General features: G+C 42.5%; 1 protein-coding gene and 1 long non-coding RNA gene across 3 annotated transcripts in view; one reads left to right on the forward strand and one right to left on the reverse strand.

Annotated features, from left to right (window-relative positions):
- Nucleotides 1-7,387: 7,387 nt before the first annotated feature.
- Nucleotides 7,388-23,982, forward strand: part of ANO10 (anoctamin 10) — a 91,703-nt gene continuing 75,108 nt past the window's right edge. The window contains exons 1-7 of one of the 2 annotated variants that reach the window (XM_028749716.2): nt 7,388-7,489; nt 11,904-12,057; nt 14,243-14,437; nt 14,977-15,111; nt 16,160-16,279; nt 19,038-19,607; nt 23,819-23,874. In XM_028749716.2, the coding sequence (XP_028605549.2) occupies nt 11,919-12,057; nt 14,243-14,437; nt 14,977-15,111; nt 16,160-16,279; nt 19,038-19,607; nt 23,819-23,874 (1,215 nt within the window). In that variant the 5' untranslated portion in view covers nt 7,388-7,489; nt 11,904-11,918. The remainder of the gene's footprint in view (nt 7,490-11,903; nt 12,058-14,242; nt 14,438-14,976; nt 15,112-16,159; nt 16,280-19,037; nt 19,608-23,818; nt 23,875-23,982) is intronic. The other variant, XM_028749715.2, reaches the window with a different exon arrangement.
- On the reverse strand, nt 19,426-22,639 carry LOC114607025 (uncharacterized). The gene is made up of 2 exons (XR_013390248.1): nt 22,236-22,639; nt 19,426-22,112 (listed from the first exon to the last, which is right to left on the reverse strand). It is a non-coding gene; the product is annotated as an uncharacterized LOC114607025 (long non-coding RNA).

Here is a 23,982-nt window from a genome sequence, read left to right on the forward strand (position 1 = left end):
CAGGATTAATGTATAAGCTAAACAAGTAATAGCTTAGGGCCCCACTCTCTTGGGGGGCCCCAAGGGGAAAAAATCTGTATGTACATTTGCAAAATATTAGATAAAAAAACAAACAAAATAATTGTTATTAATAAAGAATCATTTTAAGTTAATTATTTCATTATTAATAGACTTCTTAATTGTATTTCAGTCCAACAATTACTTTGATAAAATACATATTTTGTTAGGTGCAAATGGCTTTAGATATCTATTAGGTCCATAAATTACCGCATAACATACAGTGGTACCTCTGGATATGAACGGGATCTGTTCTGGAGCCCCGTTCACATCCTGAAGCAAACGCAATCCATGTCTGTGTGTGCGCAGGTCGCGATTCACCGCTTCTGCGCATGCGTGTGACGTGATTTGACCGTCTGCACATGCGTGAGCGGTGAAACCCGGAAGTAACGCGTTCCGTTACTTCTGGGTTGCCATGGAGCGCAACCTGAAAATGCTCAACCTGAAGCAACTTCAACCCGAAGTATGACTGTATATTCAACACAAAAAACAGTGACAATTTGTTGTTGACAAAGGACAGCTGGGCATATAAAGGGCCCCATTACCTTCAGTAGCTTAGGGCCTCATCAAACCTAAATCCAGCTCTGCTTCAGGCATTTGTTCTCTGTGCTCCCAGTGTGGAAGCTGACCGTGGGACTGACTTCCACGCAACTTACTCAGGATTGCTCTTTCACCGCTGGGGTCGCTGTCTCCTTTGTGGACACTGCGCTACTAAACAACTGGGCAGAGGTTGAGATGCCCTAAGTGTTTTTGTTTGTTTTTGTTTTGTGTGGAGAAAAAAATAGAATTGTGGAGTTGGAAGGGTCATCTTTTTACCTTTACCATCTAGTCCAACCCCCTACAATGTGCGAACCTTTTTGCCCAACATTTAGCTCCAACCCTTGACCCCTAAGGCAGAACGTTCCAAACTTTTTCATGTTGGTGACACGCTTTTTAGATCTGCGTCATTTCACAGTGCAGTCATTCAGTTTTACTAGCAAACCGGAGGTTAAGCGAACCCCTTTCTGCCCGGGAGGACACATCGCGTGACATATGTACACACTGCAGCTGACACTGATGTGTCACGACACACAGCTTGGAAAGCTCTGCCTTGAAATTAAAAGTCTCCTGCTTTACTGGCTGAGGAAGTTCATTTGGTGATCTTAATCCTGCCCCACTATTTCCCTGCTTGATGGGGTTGCCAGCTTGTTTTAAAGGAGGGAAGCATGCATGTTTCTCTGCACATGGAGGAAGGCAGGGGAATAAATACTGTAAACAGGTTATATAAAGCATGGTGTTTATGTTCTTGGGGGTTCCTCATAAGCACCTGTTTGGCCACTGAGAACAAGATGCGGTGGAACACTCTGTCACAAGAGACTAGGGCCCTGCGGGACTTGACATCTTTCCGCAGGGCCTGCAAGACAGAGCTGTTCCACCCGGCCTTTGGCCAGGGCACAGCCTGACTCCCTCCTTCGGCAATCTTCACGGAGCTCTGGCCCAATCGTTGCCAGAGGTTTGATTTGAATTAATTTTATAATGAATGATTTTAGAGTGTTGTGTTGTACTGTTGTACTGTTTTATTGTTGTTAGCCGCCCTGAGCCCAGCTTCGGCTGGGGAGGACGGGATATAAATAAAATTTATTATTACCGGTATTTATTATGCTGGACCAGGTGGTCTTTTCAGCAGGCCTCCTGTTTCCTCAAAGCTGCTTCTGGCTGAGAAAAGTTTTGCAGATTGGATTCTGCATTGGATGACTTTAAAGGGATGGAAGAGAGGGCTATTGATGGCTAATAGCCATGATGCCTATGCTGTACCTCCACAGCAATGCTTTCAAGTACCAGATTCTGGAAGCCACAGGAGGGAAGGGTGCTCTTGTGCTCATGTTCTGCTTGCTAGTTTCCCAACTAGGCATCTAGTTGATAGCCGCTATGAAAACAGGCTTCTAGGCCATTGGTCTGATCCGGAGTACTATTCTTATGTTCTGAATAACCTTTGTAATTACTTTCGGAACAGCATAGTGATACAAAAGTTAAGCTGATGTTGCAGCCATAAGGTCTATAAAGGCGTTGCCCAACTGTGCATTTTGGAGGGTTGTTTTTTCTTTCTTATGAACTACCTTTGTTTTTTATGGGGTAAAGAAATTAGATTGGGACTGTGAATCCCTTAGGAGCAAGAGAACAGGTTAGAAAGAAAGAAAGATAATAAAGGAAGAAGTTTAGGCAATGCACCTTTATCCTATACTGGCTCTCCACACCCATCACAAATTAATTGTGATTGCTTTTAAAGTGCTCAAGAGCCTTGCCTGTCTTCCTTGATTTCTTAATACTGTATATCAATCTGCCTATGACCTTCGCTCCTCCATCAAAACCATTTTCAGCTACCCAAAGGTCTCTTGCCCACAATTTTCTATTACTGTCTGGAACTCTCACCCTGAACATATGCGTGATATTGTTTCCATTCCTTCAAATCTTTCTCCATATAAAATGTGGGCTTTCCAGTCTTTGCATACACACCATACATCTGAAGCATATGCCTTCCTAAAAATAATCCAGGAAACTGGATCCTGGAAGACCTGCCTGCAGGCCTTATTCTACCTAGCCTGGGAGGGCGGGACCCTGGCTGACTCCAGCTACAAAAGCTGAGGCTGCTGAAGAGGCCAGAGACCATCTTGGTGTCAGGAGTGCATGCAGGAGCCAGGCCCTGTGACCAGTAGGGCTTTGCAGGACTGGGGCCTTCCTAAGTTTGTTCTGGAGAGGCAAGGCGCGGCCGCACAGGTGAGGCCGCTTGGTAACTCACTGCACCTGGTGTCAGAAGTTAAGGGATATAAGGTCAGCATTTCCCTTCTGCTCTTTGCCATAGCAACTCATTTCTCGCCTTGCTGCGTTTGGCTTCTTGCTTCCTGATCCTCGGACCCTTGACTTTGTGACTCCCTGCTTCCTGACTCTCGTTCTTGCTCCCACCCTGCCATCTTGCCCCTGGTCCTGACGTCCTCAGCCAGGACTCTGACTGCCCACAAACTGGACCGTGACACTTGGCTGTCTCTTAGTGCAGAACCAGGTCATCAAGTCTCAGCTTCCACAGCTTCTGTCCACCATGAACCACCATTCATGTTGCTGGCAGCAACAACAGCGAAAATAGAACCATAGAATTGTAGAGTTGGAAGGAACCCTGGGAATCATTCTAGTCCAACTCCCTGCAGTGCAGGAATATGCAATTCTCCTATACAGGGATCAAGACTGCAACCTTGACATTATCAGCACAATGCTCTAACCCAGGGTTTCCCAACCTTTTTTCGACCACAGCCTCCTTCCGACCTTGTTTCCTTCCTGTGACCCCCCCCCCCTTGAGCGTAGACAAGGGGGTGCAGGGGGGCAGCTGTCCCCCAAATAAGTAAAAATCAATACAAATCTGAGGTTCTACGCCCATCCCCACTCCATCCTACCAGTAGATAGGCAGCTATTTAAATGTTTTGTTTGCAAATAGAACATGTTTTCTTTACCATTTTTATAATTTATCCAAAATACAATTACATAAAATGATAGGAACAGAAAGAGAAAAACAGAATAATGGAGCTGGAAGGCAACCCAAGAGTCATCTATCTTGAAACCCCTTGCAATGTAAGAAACTCTAAAGCATTCATGACAGATGTCCATCCAACCTCTTCTTAGAAACCTCCAAGTCCTGAACGTCCTGAGGGAGATCCGTCTTCCATGTACAGTGGTACCTCGCAAGACGGAAAACTCGCAAGACGAAAGGGTTTTTTGTTTTTTGAGCTGCTTCGCAAGACGATTTTCCCTATGGGCTTGCTTCGCAAGACGGAAATGTCTTGCAAGTTTGTTTCCTTTTTCTTAACACCGTTAATACAGTTGCGACTTGACTTCGAGGAGCAACTCATAGCACGCGGTGTGGTAGCCTTTTTTGAGGTTTTTGAAGACTTTGGTGATTTTTGAAGCTTTTCCAAAACTTTTCCGACACCGTGCTTCGCAAGACAAAAAAAATTGCAAGACGACAAAACTCGCGGAACGAATTAATTTCGTCTTGCGAGGCACCACTGTATTATAGAAAGTAAACAACACTTATTTGACCCCAGTTATTTGACACAGAGAGGGAAACCTCCTGTATAAAGCCTTAACTGCTCAGGATTGCAATATCTCAAGGACTGCCTCTCCCTCTGTCAGTGTTGAGTATAAATGTTGGTCTTTAGCAACATGTTATTGTGATACGGAACTATTGCCTAGTTCCTTCCATCCAAAATGCAGTTGTGCAACACCCCACATCATCTGCAAGGGTGGCAGAGAGAGTACTTTACAACCCATTAGCCAATACTCAGCTATGTTAAATTCTGAGGATCTCCATTGTGAAAAAGGCCCAACCCAGCAAGAATATTCTTGTGGGCAATATTTATCGACCTGAACTGTGCACACGCCTTCGTCCTTTTTTATTACCCCACAGGCAGCTAGTGCTATCCAGGGAATTGCAACACAACCATCCCCTAAGGAGGCAACAACAAATAGTGTCTCATCTCGTTTACATCATTTTAAAAGCATAAATCAAACTCTCGGCCATTTTGCATTTATTAGAGAAAGATGTTTCATAATGTGGCACCCTCAACACATTAATTAGGAAGGTCCATCTCAGAGATTTCCATGGGCACCTATTTCCCATTGTATCTTATCAGAGTAAAGGTAAAGGTACCCCTGCCCGTATGGGCCAGTCGTGTCCGACTCTGGGGTTGTGCGCCCATCTCACTCAAGAGGCCAGGGGCCAGCGCTGTCTGGAGACACTTCCGGGTCACGTGGCCAGCATGACAAAGCTGCATCTGGCGAGCCAGCGCAGCACACGGAAACGCCGTTTACCTTCCCGCCAGTAAGCAGTCCCTATTTATCTACTTGCACCCGGGAGTGCTTTCGAACTGCTAGGTTGGCAGGCGCTGGGACCGAGCAACGGGAGCGCACCCCGCCGCGGGGATTCGAACCGCCGACCTTTCGATCGGCAAGCCCTAGGCACTGAGGCTTTTACCCACAGCGCCACCGAAATTAAAGTACTGTACCTAATTACGCATGTCCATCAATTTCAATGGGTGTATTCTGAGCCTATCGATTTCAATTAGTCTATTCTTAGGACTAATATTGGCTACAGCCTATTCTATTTAGAATATCATGGTGTTGTTATTGTATTTAATTGACAATAGCTAGCTGATTAGACCACACAATTTTTTGGCTTATGACTAAGGGCTCATGTTTAGGGAAGTTTTTAATGTTTTATCGCTTTATCATTAATATTATTATCATTATTAATATTCTGTTGGGAGCCGCCCAGAGTGGCTGGGGAAACCCAGCCAGATGGGCAGAGTATGTATGTATGTATGTATGTATGTGTTATTATTATTATTAATATCATTCCTAATTATATCATTCCGAAGGCCTGGGTGGACTATGTAATAAATGATAGGATTTCGTTTATTTGGGATATGAAGTGAAAATACAACTCCTGGCCAAGATCCTAAAAAAGGTAAAAATTTCAAAATAAGCTTAACAATTTTGCAAAAAAGAAAAAAGAAAAGGAAAAAAAAAGGAAATGGCAGCCACTGAGATCTGTTGCTACTGTTGCTGCAGGCAATTGGATCTGTTGCGCTATGGATCTTAACTGCCTGAAGCGGTCACCTCATCATGCCTCATAGGTGGGCCGGCCCAAAAGCGTTATTCAGCACAGCAGCTTGCACAACTTAATGAGGAAGGTAAAGGTAAAGGGACCCCTGACCATTAGGTCCAGTCGTGACCGACTCTGGGGTTGCGGCGCTCATCTCGCTTTATTGGCCGAGGGAGCCGGCGTACAGCTTCCGGGTCATGTGGCCAGCATGACTAAGCCGCTTCTGGCAAACCAGAGCAGCGCACGGAAACGCTGTTTACCTTCCCGCCGGAGCGGTACCTATTAATCTAGTTGCACTTTGACGTGCTTTCGAACTGCTAGGTTGGCAGGAGCAGGAACCGAGCAATGGGAGCTCACCCCATTGAACCGCCGACCTTCTGATCGGCAAGTCCTAGGCTCTGTGGTTTAACCCACATAAAATTCAAAGTACATAGGAACCATTCTTTACAAATTTATTCAAAATCCACTCAAGACTGCTGAGTCAACCAAAGCGATGGGATTTGATCCAGCGATAACCAGCTTCCCAAAGCCCTATAGTCATTTACACCTGCAGTGCCCCCTACCTATGAACACTCCCCCAGGTAGACCCCCACCTAGAGGGGTGCCAGGTGCTGCCCGCCTTGGGGATCACTGAAAATATTTTTCCTCCCATACTACTTTTAGAAAGGGCTCCAAAACTGCGTGAACTCAGAACTTTTGAATTCTGCAACAATAAGGCCTGTGTGTGTCCCCACCATAGGAGTCAACTCCTAGGGGCTGAGTTCTCTTTGCTCTCCCCCCAATAAAGTATTTGAGCCCCTGCCCCAAAGGTTGATGGGCGTTCAAAAAAGAAGAAGTGTGTTTTGTGTCATGTGATTAATTATGTGGGTGGGGCCTGCCGCCCTATATTTTATTCATCCCTGATCCCCACCCCTCGCTCCCAGTCCCAAGATCCAAGACGCCTTCCCTGCAAAAACCCACAAGGAAGACAAGAAGAAAGAAAAAACAACAGAAATCAAAAGAATCGGAAAATTTTAAATAAAAAATGGGGAAATTTTACAATTTATTTTAAAAAACCATTGTAAACAGTTAAAATTGTTATCGTCATCATCATTTTTAATTTGTATACTGTATTTATATCTTACAATACTCAAGGCGGTTTACAAGCTGAAGAAACAAAAAATGTACATCTTATAACAATCTAATGTAATAAAAAATGTGATAATAAAACATAACTTTAAAATAGGCAACCTACATCAAAAAAGTAACAAAAAAGTATAAAATAATATCAGCATACAAAAGTTAAACTGAAATCCACTCACCAGTTACAATAAATAATATCTAAACTATAACCAATAAAACAATGGCAAGCCACAGTACATAAAACAAAATAATACACATTGAAAAGCATTGGATTGGAATAGCACTTGTAGCTTAATGGCGAATTTTGGACATAATGGAGATGTAAAAGATTTGGATTATTATAAAAGATGCAGGAGGAAATGATTAATAAGAAGATCCACAAAGTGGAGGAGGCAAGTCCAGGAGATTCTACGGAATCTTGTCTTTATGTTGTATATGTGATTGTAAAACTGTAAATTGGAAAACCAAATAAATAATTAAAAAGAAGAAGAAATAAATAAAAAAGTCCGAAGGGACCAACGGCGGAAGAACCCCTTCGGAGGAACTCTGCGCTCTCGCAACTAGACCCGGAGTTGGGGGCGGGCCCAGTGACACGCCGCCCCGTCCTCGTGGCCCGATCGGCTCCTCCCGTTGGCGGCTGTCCCCGCCTGTCTCCTCCTTCGCGGAGAGAAGAGGCCGCGGGTGAGTGAATGTGTGAGGGCGGCCGGGGCCGGGCTAAAGGGGCCGGGAGCCCCTTTTCCCTTTCAGTTCCCCTCAGAGCGAGGGGAAAGAGAGGCGGGAGGGGTCTACGACCCCCAAGCCGTTAAAAGGGCGGCGGCGGGGAGAGAAACCCGCGGCCGGGGAGTTATGTGGAGGGTTAGAATAAACATTTAAGAGGAGGGGAAATAAAATTAAATAAAATTTGTGTCAGGAAGATGAGGGGGGTCTCCCTCTCCTTTTCGCCCCGTTTACACGAGCGCACACCCGTATTTGGCGCCGCCCAGCCCCACCCGGCCTCGCCTCTCGCCTGCTCTCCCCGAGAGCCATGAGGGGATGGCAAGCCGGGTAGCCGCGTCTGAGAGGCTCCCCGGAGCGACTCCCTTTCCGACCCCGTGAAAAGAGCGGCTGCTCTTGGGTGGAGGTGTTTTATTTCCCCCCGTTTCCCAGCTAAATCCCTAACGGGCGCTTCCTCCACAGGGACTAGCGCCTTGAGAAGTTCGCCCGTTTCCCGACGTTCCGGTTCTCGGGGCGTCACCCCAAATCCTTCTCCAGGCAGGGCTTTCTTTAATCGAAAGTAAACTGGCATCCCCACGCGCTCAGGAAAAAAACCACACCCTTGTCAAAATCCCTACTTTTAGTTAAGTATTTTTATTTATTTACTTGATGCTCTCTCTCTCTCACCCACCCAGCCATGGTTTTTGTAGCGGAGCGAGGGGGAATTTCAGGGCAGTCCTGTCAAATGAATCAGCTTATTTCCAGAGAGAAGTCAACTAACTGCAGAGGGAGAGACTTGGCACTGCACCTTTTCTAATGAAAAATCACATATACACACCACAGTTTTTTTTTAATGGCCAAGCCAGATCCCGAGGAAGATTTGGGGACTATGAAAACTTCCCGTCAAACTGATTATGAAGCAAAGTAGTGGGAGGAGGAGAGAGAGATCATGACTTTTGAAGCCACGTAGAATTATCTCTACAGTATTGGCCAAAAAATTATTTTATAGACTTGAAAAGGCCGTGGCGGGGGGCCATTGTCACGAAGAGCGTGCTCCGCCACTTGTAAATGAGTCGTTGAGATGATGCAAATGGAAAATTGGCGCACACATATGAAAACTTACTGGATTTCCTCCAGAAAGGGTAGATCCCGATTGAATTGGGGCAGGGGGGAGACTAGCATTTTGATGGCAGTAATGTTATGTAGGAGGGACGCGGGTGGCGCTATGGGTTAAACCACAGAGCCTAGGATTTGCCGATAAGAAGGTCGGCGGTTCGAATCCCTGTGACGGGGTGAGCTCCTGTTGCTCGGTCCCTGCTCCTGCCAATCTAGCAGTTCGAAAGCACGTCAAAGTGCAAGTAGATAAATAGGTACCGCTCCGGCGGGAAGGCAAACGGCATTTCCATGCGCTGCTCTGGTTCGCCAGAAGTGGCATAGTCATGGTGGCCACATGACCTGGAAGCTGTACGCCGGCTCCCTTGGCCAATAAAGTGAGATGAGCGCTGCAACCCCAGAGTCGGTCACGACTGGACCTAATGGTCAGGGGTCCCTTTACCTTTAATGTTATGTAGATGCTGCAAAATAATAATTGCATGCTGATTCTACAATAAGCATACATCTGGAATAAGTGTACATCTGGAAGCGCCTTTTGTCTCAATGGCACCTTGAGGTATACATCTACAGTGGTACCTTGGGATGCGAATGGGATCCGTTCCGGAGCCCCGTTCGCATCCTGAAAAGAACGTAAGACGCAACAACTCGTCTGTGTGCGCGTGTTGCGCTTCGCCGCTTCCGCGCATGCGTGTGACGTCATTTTGACCGTCTGCGCGTGCGCAAGCGGCGAAACCCGGAAGTAATGCGCTCTGTTACTTCCGAGTTGCTGCGGAGCACAACCTGAAAGCACTCAACCTGGAGCGTATTTATCCCGAGGTATGACTGTAAATGCATCATATGAATGCCCTGGATAAACTGCTTTCAACCACATGTATATCTGAGAGGTACATAATTCAGTTTGCCGTGCCTCCTTGGTGGAGACTGACAGCTGTATACACATGCATTTTTCTGCCCCGGCAGTGTACACACTGGGAAGTATACACTGGCTAATTATCTGTTCCCATTTCAGGGACCAATTTATCCATATATGATAGTAAGATCATGCAACAGCTTCTGCAACTCAGATCAAATAGGGAGATTTTTTTCTATGTAAGGGGAAGGGTGAGGTGTGGCTCAGTACATTTTTCTGCCTGATTTGGAGCAGCTGACTGCTTCCTAGCTCCCCTTATGGCGCATAATACTCAAGGCCTGCAAGGTATTTTGACGCCTGAGGCAGAAAAGCTCACTTAACTGTACTTTTTTGGGGTGCCCGCCAAAAACATTATTGTTTCGACCCAGAAGCTTAGGAAGTTGAGGTAATTTTAATCTGTTTTAGTATTTTAACTTTTGTATGTTTTAAAGTATAGTAATTTTTTCTTTAATCTTTTTATAAACCACTTTGAGGTGGTTTTGTTTTGTTTTGTGTTTGTTTTTTGCAAACAAGCAGTGTAAAATTTTATGAAAACAAACGAACAAATTCTTCCTAGGATTAAAGGATAACAATAGTACATTAAATAATCTGCTTTCACGGCGCCCAAAATCAGCTGCCTTTCTTTGAAGATGACAATCAGCCTCTCTTAACTTGGCACAGCCTTAAATCATGATTAAAACAGTGTTTTCTGAACCCTTAGTGATGCGTTGCATCAAGAAAACACTTGTTCCAGCTCGGTTTTGAATGTTTCTTTATATAAAAGTTATAGATAGAACTTAAATCTTCCTGGAATCCTTGTTCTCTAATTGCAACTCTGTACTTGACTCTAATGTGTCCAAACATATAAACTGCAGTCAACATAGCACTTAGGTGGTGACGCCACCTCCTTCGTTGCTTATCTGAACTTTCCCATGCAAATGAACGCTCACTTAAGAGGAAAATGGTAACTTGTCAAGACACTAGACTTGTATTATTTGCAAATCTAACTACGTCATTTGAAGCATCAAGGAGTGGCTCAATCTTGTTTGACATGAGTATAAATCACACAGTATCCTAATTTGGTAACTGGAATTATCAACAGATTGTTCCTAAATAATTTGAGAAGCGTTCCCTAGTTTTACGATCATATGATTTCTGATCATACAGTAGTATTAATATATCCTGAGGGAAGCTGGCTAGAGAGTCTCCACCCATTGTTATAGTGTTGCTAATACAAGCTCTTACAATCAAATTTAAATAATGTTGTTACCATAAATATATATTGCATATCTATATAAGCAAAAGAAAAAAAGGTATTTCGAAATGTTACCTAATAGTACAGTGGTACCTCAGGTTATAGACACTTCAGGTTACAGACGCTTCAGATTACAGACTCCGCTAACCCAGAAATAGTACCTCGGGTTAAGAACTTTGCTTCAGGATGAGAACAGAAATTGTGCTCCGGCGGCAGTGGGAGGCCCCATTAGCTAAAGTGGTGCTTCAGGTTAAGAACGGACCTCCAGAACGAATTAAGTTCTTAACCCGAGGTACCACTGTATATTAATTTGATTTAGACAGAGTCTATCTCTGTTATGCTTAACCAAGGGAGAGAGGATAACAAAAGATTCACTTATGGCCTAGCCATTAATGCTGATGATGTAAAATGCTAACAGCAGCACAGTTATCTTGGCCAAAGTTTGAATTGAGAAACATTAAAGATTTGCAGTGTACAAAGGATATTCCTATCTATTTTCGGAATTGGGTAAATGTGTTAACTTTGTAGCAGTGCAATCCTTTGCTATGCTGCTTTAGATTGCAACCCCTGGGCATAAACCCATATTGAAAATAGGGGGGTTTACAAACAAATTAATTTGCCATTAATATGGGATTGTGTTCCATGACTACAACTACAATTCAATGGGACTTACTTCAGAGTAGACACAGTTAATATTTCGTAGTACATTTAGGAAGCTATACTTTTTAATTTTACTAAATGAAATCTAGGGAGCAAAATGCACTATTAAATAACTTAAACTGTAACTTTTCAATTCAACATTTTCATTTGATTTGATCAGACGGCTTGCCATATTTGATAGAAAATTATATATATTTGGGTTTTTCTAATACAGTCTTTACAGCTGAACTTTGTCAACCACGTGTCTATAATTGTAGTCTAACAAGCTATGTAGAAATACTGGAATATCCTTTCTTCAAGGCTGAAGGTGAAATGTTGCTTTTACCAAAGCAAAAAAACTGGGGGGGGAGGGGGGAGGGGGAAGCAAAAGAAAAGTAGGTGATAGTTCTACCCAGTTGTTGATTTACAGTAAATTGTATACCCTTGAATGTTCATTTCTTCTGCAGCACTCAACTATTTTATTCTTTTTTCCTTCATTTGGTAAGCCAGTTATCCAAAAGATGAAGATAAGCTGGTCAGCGTATGACACATTTGAGGCGAATTTCAAACCACTTGTGGTGGTTGAGCTTGCAAAAGACACCAAAGATGAAACGAAAGAATGGCTGACACAAAAGATAATAGAAAAGAAGAAAAATGGAGGTTGGTACTCTTTACTTTTACGGAAATCTCTGTTTCTTAAAGTATGAAAATACAATTATACAAATACATTTTAAATGAGCAAAAATAGATAATGTATTATATATAGTTTGTTTAAATATTTCTTAATAAAAAAGGATCTTATTCTGAGATTTTATTTATATAGATGAAAGTTGCATGGTTGAATATTATCTTGATACTTCATATTCAACTGATTGACAAATAAACTCTCCTTTTTCGCTGAAATTGTGTGGTGAACATTTTCTTTAAGTCTCCTTTAATATGTGCGAGCCTAATTAGCAAGGCTGCCACCCACATTTACACGAAATCATCTGTTTCTAAAGGTTGTTTTCATGTAAGCATTCATTTACAAAGCTACAAGTCTTATGTGCTAAGTCAACTCCAGATGCTCTTAGATGAAATGGTTTGTCTAGGTCCATTTCAGTTGGGTTTTTGATTTTACAACTGAGACTGCCAAAATAAAGACACTGTTCATTCTCTTCAGCTGCTTTTTATCTCATTGACTGTAGCATCCTTCTGGATAGGCTGCCTGAGTTGGATTTTGGAAGTACGTTAGGATGGCCAATTTGGACGCTGTTGAGGGTTTTATTCGCCAGTGCTATTTGTCATCTACATGAAAGCACTGGGCAAGGACACCTAAATATTTCAACTAAGATGTTGCCAATCTGCAGTTGACACTCCGCTCTGTCTCTCCTTTTTATCAAATCCAGGAGAGGTGTTGTTGTTGTTTAGTCATTTAGTTGTGTCCGACTCTTCATGACCCTATGGACCAGAGCACGCCAGGCACTTCTGTCTTCCACTGCCTCCCGCAGTTCGGTCAGACTCATGCTGGTAGCTTCGAGGACACTGTCTAACCATCTCATCCTCTGTCGTCCCCTTCTCCTTGTGCCCTCCATCTTTCCCAACATCAGGTTCTTTTCCAGGGAGTGTTCTCTTCTCATGAGGTGGCCACAGTATTGGAGCCTCAGCTTCACGATCTGTCCTTCCAGTGAGCACTCAGTACTGATTTCCTTAAGAATGGAGAGGTTTGTTCTTCTTGCAGTCCATGGGACTCTCAAGAGTCTCCTCCCAAGAGTAGTGCTTGGCCGTTCTAATATATTGGATGAGGGCCAATAAACCCTGCAGCTCAAGAGGGTCTATTTATTGAGAATTCATTAGGATTTGCTTGTACAAAAGTTATGGAGGGGTTAGATTGTATACAGTCTTTATTGAGCATTCATCTGCTGTTTTTCAGTGGATTTGTTGCACATGGGAAATAGAGCACTTTAAATCCACTTTAAATTCTGGTCTCCCTCCTGAAAAATAGTGACAGCCTGGAGGTTTTGATTTGATTTAAGATTTGTCTTTTGCTTTCCCAACAACAAACGTTGAGCTGAAAGCAGCTCACAAAAGCATTAAAGCAACAACAAATGCTGCAACTATCGTACCAAACACAGCATATAAATAAAGCAAACAACAGCAACGGTTTCAGCAAAGCAATTAATACAATTCAATGGAGTTCTAGTAACTCATAAAATGTGCCAGCATACTTCCTAATCACATGGAACCTAAATCCAGAACAGCAAGAAATGGATTAGCTGTTCCGTGTTGCTGCCCTTAGATTAGAAAAGATAGAGGTATTTTTAATGGATGACTCATTCAGCTGCTTGAGTGGTGTTCAACCTGTTCTGGAGGGGATTGCATTATGGATCATTTCCCAATACTCTTTTACCCTTTTACAAGTCCACCACATATGAAAGAATGTTCCCTCCACCTCTTTGCACTTAAGTGGCTTTTCTTAAAACACACACAAACCATAAGCAGCATTGAGATTCTTAAATGCAAGGTGTGTACTTGTTCCTTAGTTGTTGCTCACAAGTAGAGGCTTGTGCTCCACTTGCCTTTTAAATCTATCTAACTCTGGCCACAATCCAGCCAAACTTAAGTATTTTCAAATCTTAATGATTTGATGGTTGGATATTTAAGTATGTCCTTACTACTGAATGTTCTGTTTTATTATCTTGATAACCCAAACTTTTTCTATAGATAAGGAATCATTTTTATATAACCCTTTAGATGCTGTTCCTCTTAAACTCGGCCTGAGCAATGCATGAGTCCAATTCATTAGGTATTTAAAATATCTTATATTAAAATTACATTCTATTTAATTTCTTGCCTTATTTTGAAGGAGCCCAGCTTTTGGTGAAACCCTTGATGGCAGATGGGAAGAAAATAGAAGGGAACCAGAATATTTATCTTGTTGGAGCATCTCACCTGAGGCTGCTTCTGGGAGCTGAAACAGTGGGGTTGGTGAAAGAATGTAATGATAACACAATGAGAGCCTTTACATATACCGCTAGAAAAACCTTCAAAGATTTTGCAGGTAAATCAAACTGTTTTTAGAATTGTTTCTGACATAATTGCATGTTTTTGCTTTTTAGGGCATAAAAACCATTTAAACTGAACATTGAACTTTCACCTCTCAGTCATGAAAATATATGCATTTCTGAGTTGAAATGTGATCATGCTTTTCTACATTATGTGGAAATTGGTTAGCTTAATTTTCATGTCATTACTATAAAACCTGTTGAATTTTAAAATTTGACTATTAAGCAACTTTTTAAAAAAGTAGATTCCAGTGTTTTTTAATAAATGGATCTGAACAAGTCACTATCCATTGTAGGGGGCTGGAGGTTTGACACCGTAATACAAACTTCTTTGAGAGTAAGTTTCATTGAACTCTATGAACTTTTCTTCTAATTTGACATTTATAGGATTGCATTTTCATGTCTTGGTTCGTTATTTCCTTAAGAGACCTCTTGCTTTGGTGACATACTGTGCCTCCCAGATAATTGCTTCCTCTAGGAATTTTGCAAGATAAGAGAACACATGTTCAACCATATCAACTCTTTTCTGATTTAGAGGACAATCATGATTTCCTTACAATGGCAGAGTGTCAGTACATCATCAAACATGAACTTGAAAACCTGAGAGCCAAAGATGAAAAAATGATCCCAGGTTATCCTCAGGCAAAGCTTTATCCGGGAAAGTCAATTAGTGAGTAACTTTGCATTGAAGTTGTTAATTGCATAAGCTCTGATATTGGGGAAAAATGGATGTGAAACCATAATTTTTGTTAGATATTGCAAGTTGGCGTGTGCACTTTGCCACAGCTTCTGCTTACATTGATTTTATAGAACTAATTCCTATTTGATGGAACAGCCTAAAAGAAGTCTAGACATGCCTAGCAGCTTAACTTCCTTAACATATTTTGACTGGTCCTTCTGCAGCAGGTAGGTTTTAGGTTTGATTTATTTGGCACTTAGGAGCTGCTTGCTCCCATCACTCTATATGTATATCTATAGGCAAAAAGCCTATTTCATAATATTTGGCACTTGTAAAAGTGCAGACATGTAGGAATATTGTATCCAAATCAAATTCCATTATTATGTAATGTTTCTAGAGCTTAGATCTGTGAACATGATTTGATAGAAATTTAGAATTGAGCTCATGGATCTGCCTTGGAAAAAGTAAGTCTGATACTTAAGTGGTTTTAATATCAAATTACATGCCTGCATAGGCTTTTTGGAACATTTTTTTTGGTAAAAGTTGCCAAAAACTCTATACAGTCGTACCTTGGATCCTGTACGCCTTGCAAGTCAAACGTTTGACTCCCAAACGCTGCAAACCTGGAACTGAACGTTCTTTGGAACCCGAATGTCTGACGTGGCTTCCATGGCTTCTGATTGGCTGCAGGAGCTTCCTGCAGCCAATGGGAAGCCGCGCCTTGGTTTCCGAACATTTTGGAAGTTGAGCAGACTTCTGGAATGGATTCTGTTCAACTTCCAAGGTACCACTGTATTGTATAACCTATGTAACTGTTGTTGTTGTTTTGTTGTTGTTTTATTTATACCCTGCCCATCTGGCTCTGTATGGGAATATGATACCAGGACTAAAAACTATAATAAAAAATATAGATTGAAAAATCTTATTCAGAGAATCATTTAGTGTGGTCTGGATAAGAAATCAGATGAAGCGTATTTATTGTGCTACATAAACCATTCCAGAATTAAGACACTGTCCCTCATTTCTTTTTTTCTTTCAGTGCGAAGGCTAATATCCAATGGTATTCTACTTCAGATTTTTCCACTTCATGACCCAGAAGAACTAAAGAAACTTGGACATACCTGGTACAAAAAATTGAAAATTAGCTACCAGCCTTTAGGTAAGATAGCCTTACAACCTTGCCTTCTTCTGGTATGAACTGTGCGATTTTATTGGGGCCTCATTACTTATAAGGCTATGTACATCAATCTTTGATGTGAGATACAGATTCAAGACCACAGCATACCAGAACTGAGTAAGCAACAGACAGACAGAGAAAGTTCACCAACAAATAGTCTGCGAAGGTACAGAAAAGTAAGTTAGGTCACGTGTTGAAGGGGACCAGGAAGCAAAACCAAAGGACACTAGCCAATCTGTCCTGGAGGAAAATTCCCTTTGTTTAGAGAGAAACAGACCACCAGCCCAGGTTTAGACACCATGACAAACTTGCCTCCCCTGCAGCACCGCAGGAGCTCCCCAAGTGAAACAGCACAGTCCTTGTTCGCATTAAGCCAGAGTTTATTTTTAACCGTGGTTTAAAACACCAGGGCTTTGTCACAATGTACTGGATTCTTACTCTGTTCCAAAAGCTTTTATGTCTGGACTTCCTGAAGTGGCTACCCTTGGAGCACAAAGAAAGCTCAGTAGTGCAAACTTTCACATTGTTCCACAAATAACTGGAGTGCTTAAAATCAGACAAACAGTTAGAAGGACCCAACGGTACTGGCAAAAGCCAGAACTGCTTCTACATTAAGCTGACTGGGGGAAACCATTGTTTCATAAGAATTTGTCAGCTGCAAAGACAAGCACATGCCAAAACGCAACAGAAGGAAACATAAGGTGATGAGTTAATATGCCATATTTTTGAAGGATGGCTCGGTATTATTTTCCCAACAGCCAGCTCTCACACAATACAATCTTTTGCATGTTTACGTGGAATTAAGTTATTCCATGTTCAATGGAGTTTACTCCCAGGTAAGTGGGAAAATAAGTTCAGCCTAACTCAGCTTATTATGGTTGACAAGGAGTGTCACAAACTACACTGTTAAATCTTATTGGAGGATCGGCAAAAAAGTGCATTCAGCGCTTAACCTTCTAAAAGCTGGAACAACTCTCCCCAAACTAACAGACATTAATACTTTTCCTATCCTTATTCTACGCAAGAGCAAATTTCACAAGAAAAAGTCAAAGTAAAATAGAGGCTCATATACAAAGCACTAAGATACACGCTTAAGACTAGAGACATTAATACTAATGGAGTGCTTTAAATTAGCAATCCCATTTGACCCATTTCAAACTTACAAGTATTAAAAATGTGCTAGCACCATCGGGTTTGAGCCCTTTGTGGAGTGACCAACGTGTTCAACTGCTTTTGAAGCTATACATTTAATTGGCAGGAAATTGTTCTTCTGATGCCACTGGAAGTTCAAGAGTAGACAATCACACACACTAAAACTCACAGAAAAGGAGTGATGCAGCCACCTGAAGGAGGCGTTTTTCAAGGTGGTAGCTCATGTTCTGCTGCACATTTTGATTTTTCTGCAGTAGCTACCATAATTTATAAACATAAATATTTCAGTACCTTTATACATATGGAAGAGGTAAAAGGACCAGGGACTTGTCTATTTAGTGTCACTGAATCTAAAACAGCAAACTAGTGATACTGTCTCAGATTTTACCCGTATTTTATATGTCACTTCAAACTTGCTCTCTTCACTTCATCTATTCACGTTAGATTTTGCGCTCTGCGTTACCCCAATCCACCTACTCTTGCTTTTAGTCAAACTGTCACTCTGAAACAACATGATCAAATGACTCTAGCAAAGAAAATGCTGATAATTGCACTTCGTAACCCACACCTTTCACCGCAGGAAAACATCCATTAGGAAACTAAACAACTAATTCCCTTCTCCCCACTGCAACCTTTAAACAGCATCCATCCCCATGTAAAAAGCCAAAAAACAAACCACCAACCATTTCCCTTTGATCTGTATGGTTATTACTCTGCTCTGTCATGGGATTTAGTTTGTCTTATCCTGAGCTTGAGCTAATATAAATGGGCATTTCACATTGACAGACTAACAATGGAATCCCAACCAAGTCTAGTCAAAAGTACATCTGACTGAATTCAACAGGGCTTATGCCTAGGAAAGTGGAGTTAGAATTGTAGCTCATGTGATTTATGTGTGCTTTTTAAAATTACTGAGCAATGGGAGACTGCCTGAAATTGTCTGCACCTGGGAGCAGTTGCATACAACTAGATAAATGTGCATTTACTTGCCACATGGATCAGGTGTGGAAATACATTCCTTTCAGCAGTTGGAAATGGCCTGGAGAAAACTGCCTAGTAGTGCCTGATTCATGTAGTGAGCCAGATGATTTTGGGAAGTGGTCCTAATTTACACTTATCACTGCGCTTGCAAAGCAACAGCTTAAACTCCGGTATTGCTCTATTTTTGAGGAAAATAAGGTACAAATTATTAAGTACTCCATACACTACATAAGGCACTTGATGCTTCAGAATGTAATACAGTGGTACCTTGGTTCCCGAATGGCTTGGCTCCCGAACAAATTGGTTCCTGAACGCCACAAACCTGGAAGTAAGTGTTCCGGTTTGCCAACGTTTTTCGGAAGCCAAATGTCTGACGTGGCTTCCGCAGCTACCGCTTGAGTGCAGAAAGCTCCTGCAGCCAATTGGAAGCCGCGCCTTGGTTTTGGAATGGTTTCAGGAGTCGAATGGACTCCTGGAATGGATTAAGTCTGAGAACCAAGGTACCACTGTAACCCTTTTTATTTTTTAAAAATGCCCAACAGCTAATGTAAGGCTGCCAAATTTTGTGTGTATGATACTTACATTTACTCTCTTTGTTTTCCCACAGATGACATTCGCTGCTATTTTGGCGAAACCATTGCTTTCTATTTTGCCTTTTTGGAGTACATCACATTTGCTTTGGTTCCAATGGCTATCATTGGGATTCCTTACTATATCTTTGATTGGGAAGATTATGACAAGTATGTGCTGTTTGCAGGATTCAACCTGGTTTGGTCTGCTATTATCCTTGAACTCTGGAAGCGGTGTTGTGCTCTCATGGCCTACAGGTGGGGGACACTTGTGATGAAGCGACAGTTTGAGGAGCCCAGGCCAGGGTTTCATGGAGTTTTAGGCATTAATCCCGTGACGGGGAGAGAGGAGCCGGTATACTCTAGCTTCAAAAGACAGTTACGAATTTATTTGGTCTCCTTACCATTTGTGTGCCTTTGCCTCTACTTCTCACTTTATGTCATGATGGTTTACTTTGAATTGGAATACCAGGCGCATTTATATCATGAAGAGAACCAATCGGAATTAAGCAGCTTAATATTATATGTGCCCAGCATAATTTATGCTGTTGTGATTGAAGTTCTGAACCGCATCTATAGATACGCTGCAGAGTTCTTAACCTCATGGGGTAAGGTTTCTCTCTTATTCTCTTCTGTTGAATCATGTTCTAAGATATTATCGATTCAATGATCAGGTGATCGTTTGGCTGTTATGAAAGAACCTCTTTATTATGTGAGCTATAATACCTGCCACTATGAAGGAAGCTTATTTCAAAAAGGTTGCGCTAGAAACAATTTAGAGAAATGTTTGTGCCAGATAAGATGCCTACGGATGTGTGATATAGATAACATTTTTGTTCAGTCATGTTGACCCCTCAAGAATCCCCTCCCCTCCCACTCCCACTTTTAGAAACATAAAACTAATACAGATTCTTAAATAATCTGGGGGCCACATTTTAAACAATTAACAGTGAAATCATATATTTGTCTACTTAAAAGTAGGCTCCGTTTAGTTCAGTGACACTTATTCCCACCACCATCCTAATACAAGTGTGTGTATAAATTAGTGGAGACTGAAGGGTTTTTTTTTCCAGTTGGGGTTAGTGGCCTGAACATAGAAAACAAAAACTCGACCTTTTCTCTCATTTTGGGGTGGAATGAAGCCAGAGCTATGTGATCTGAGGGCTCCATACACTCCTCTCCTAAAGTACATTTTATAAGGACAAACTGGCAGCTGTTTTATATTTGTAGGAAGAAAATGTTTTAATTGTGCTTAACACGGGAGAACACCCTGATTGAATGCTTGCAAAAGTGCAAGGAAGACGCTGTTTGTTCAAGTCTCATGGGCTGCAATCTGACAATAGGGGTTTCCATGACTGCAAAACAGAGGTAGATCTGATCGCTAGACCATGGCCAGGAGCAATCCAGCATCGCCTGAGCTCTGTGAGTGCAGCTTTCTCCCGATAGAAGGGCAGAGTGTTTGAGGACCGGGAAACCAACATGCTTGTTTCCAAAGCTATTGTACTACCAGTCTTACTGTATTCTTGTGAAACATGGATCAGTTATAAATGCTATCTCCAACTCCTCGAAATATTCCATCAACAGTGTCTCTGAAAAATGTTACGTATCACTCGGGAAGACAGGTGAACTAATGTCAGTGTACTGGAAGAAGCAAAGATCACCAGTGCCGAAGCAATGATTCTTCAACATCAACTTGGTTGGATTGGTCGTGTTGTGCAGATGCCAGATTATCGTCTTCCAAAGCAACTACAGTAGAACCTCTACTTACGACCGCCTCTACTTGGGCCTGATCCAAGTCGCAACCACGGAAAACCCAGAAGTAAATACTGGGTTTGCTGCAATTCGCTCACACGCAGAAGCGGCTTCTGCTGTTTGCACATGTGCAGAAGTGGCTGCCACCGTCTGCACAAGCACACAATGGCGCTTCTACCAGCGACCCTTTTCTCCTAAAGGATGGGCCGCCGGAATGGATTATGGTGCTAAGTAGAGGTTCCACTGTAATCTATTTCGAACTTAAAAATGGAAAGCGTAATGCTGGGGGTCAACAAAAGAGGTTTAAAGACTCTCTCAAGGCAAATCTAAAGAAAATGTAGTACAGTGGTACCTCGGGTTAAGTACGTAATTCGTTCCGGAGGTCTGTACTTAACCTGAAACTGTTCTTAACCTGAAGCTTCACTTTAGCTAATGGGGTCTCCTGCTGCTGCCACGCCACCGGAGCACAATTTCTGTTCTCATCCTGAAGCAAAGTTCTTAACCTGAAGCTCTATTTCTGGGTTAGCGGAGTCTGTAACCTGAAGCGTATGTAACCTGAAGCATATGTAACCCGAGGTACCACTGTATAAACACAGACAACTGGGAAACACTGGCCTGCGAGCGCTCCAATTGGAAAACAGCCTTTACATTGCTTCCAATCAAAACCGGAGAGGTTAGCTTTCTTTTCCTGGGTGCCTGATTATCTGGACAGGTGACTGTCAGTCACCATGCTTCCCTAGGCATTAAAACCCTCCACCAGCAACACTTACCAGCTGCAGGTCACCCTGGTGACATGTCTTGCCTGTGTGCAGCTCCCGGTCTTGAAACTTTAAATGTTCAAATGTAAAGAAAAATGATTTGGAGACAAGTCTGCTCGTTCTTGTTTTTTGAGCAGATGTTTTGTAGAGCCAAAGTGCGCCTCCATGTCGAGAGGTGAAATGGAAAACCGCTGTCAATCGAGGCAAAAAAAATTCCCCCAAAGAAAACCCAGAAAGTGTTGAGCCAGTAGAAATGTTGAAATGAACTCCGCCGATATCCATTTCGGGGAACCGTAGAGGAAGAGGGAGAAGCCCTGTCAGCAGTGCTGGGAAGAGGGGAGAGACTCCCAGAATCCTCTACAACCTGGCCTGATCCTGCAAAGCTGTCCTTCGCCATCCCTACCTGGTCTTCCCTCCTCTTCTGTCTGCCACTTACCTCCTTTGAGGTCTCCTGAGTCCCACGATGTGTTGCTCTAGCAAACTTCATGGTCTAAGTTCAGCAGGCTGTCTGAGCCAGGGTCTCTCTGGGGGGCAAGGGGTTTCTTCCCATTTGTGGTCCTCCTGCACACAACTTCAGAGTCACCAATATCCATTTTGGGGGAACTTCATAGGCATAGGAAGAAGACCTGTCAGCAGCACTGGGAAGAGGGGAGAGACTTCCCAAAATTCTCTGCAACCTGCCCTGACCCTGCAAGGCTCTCTTTGGCCACTCTGTCTGCTACGTACCACATCCGAGAGGTTTCCAGAGTCCCCCAAGGAGTCACTCTCATAACCTTCATTGTCTACGCTCAGGGAGCTGTCCGAGCCGCCATCCATTTTGGGGAACTGCGGAGGAAAAGTGAGAAGCCCTGTAAGCAGCACTGAGAAGAGGGGAGAGAATTTGTGGCATCTGCTACACTTGAAAGCTACAATAGGAGGCTGACAAGAGGGAAGGTGTCAGCGTGAGGAAGAGACAGGTGTGGACCAGAGAGGCAATTTGTGCAAATTGCCTCTCCTTTCCAGGAAAGTAAAACTTGGGACACAGACTTGTATCGGACATCAGAGTAGACCCATCGAAATGAATGAGCACGAATAACTGTGATCCATGACTCTGAATGGGTCTACGCTGATTGGTACCTAATGGAACCAAGGCATGTTTCCAGAAAGGGATTTGAACGGGGGGAGAAAGAGAATGATTATTTTTTATTAATTCATCTACTATAAATGGCTTCTCAGCTTTTTCCAACCAGTAACACAAACATTAAAATACAGGGCACCCATAATGAAAACAGCACAATAAAACAAGGACTCAAAGCCCCATTAACAGTTGGCAGTTACCAAGAGAGATCAGTCCCCTCACCAGTTTCCCCACCATTGATCTCCAAAATTTGCTGATGCGCAATCTGCTTTTCTTGCTTTCTCAAGCAAGGGGGGATTTTAAAAATCTAAGCCTTTTGGGGGGTGGGCCGCTATTTACCGATTCTATCCAAGCCACCGACAAACTGCTGATCCACAGCTCCTCAACTGCAAAGGTGGATTGGGGTTCTGAGACGACATCACAAATGGGTTCTGGATGTGGGAATGTAGTGGGTAGTAGGAGAGGATATATTGATTAAATATTATCCTTCCTAACTCACGCCAGTGAGCCATATAGTAGAACTCATTTCCCTTTACACAACAGGAAGCTAGTTGCAGATTTGTTTGAATCTCTTTAGTTAAGCAATCTAATCCGTCTGATCCTGGTAAATCCCCTTTTGTTCCCTTCTAAAAAGAACAAAGACAAAGGCTTCTCCCTTCTAAATAATGAATAGTTTACTTACATTCAGTTCACAGTATGATCCCTGAAGGCAGGCTTTGGCTTGTAGTTATAGATACATATAGTAGAAAGGTGTGGCTTCATCCCAGCAGTGCAGTTCAAGAGAAGCAAGTGGCTCCGAGAGGAGAAAGATGGCAAGAGAGTCCAAAAGAGAGAGATGGCTGTGTGACTGGACCTTTTGTTAGGGCTGCCAGGGTCACGCCCACCTACCTGTTCACATGCAGGGGGAGGATGCTCCAGACAGGTGGAACAGGAAGTTTGACAGGCTGGATCAACATCCTCCTGTCTTGTGTCCACTCTAGGGAAACAAGGAATGTTGTATTTGACTGCTACAAGGATTACATCCCACATATTTTACTCTGTGCACTTACAGTTATATACACATTGCTTTTTATTTTCAATAAAAATATAGAATGATAATGATAATAATAATTGTGCTTAACATAAATTGCATCTATTGTGCTTTACGTTTATGTATGTTTCGTTAATTGGGATTTTTTTGGTTAAATTTCAGAAAACCATAGATTGGAGTCTTCATACCAGAATCACTTAGTTCTGAAAGTCCTGGTGGTATGTAGAGTCAGAAATACTTTCTTATTATTTGGGAATAGCTCTTGTCAGGATCCATTGAAATGAAGAGTTTGATCTTTGGCTCCAAACCAATATTTTTTAGCAATG

Source organism: Podarcis muralis, chromosome 12 (genome assembly GCF_964188315.1).
Source record: "Podarcis muralis chromosome 12, rPodMur119.hap1.1, whole genome shotgun sequence".
NCBI classification, from domain to species: Eukaryota; Metazoa; Chordata; class Lepidosauria; order Squamata; family Lacertidae; genus Podarcis; species Podarcis muralis.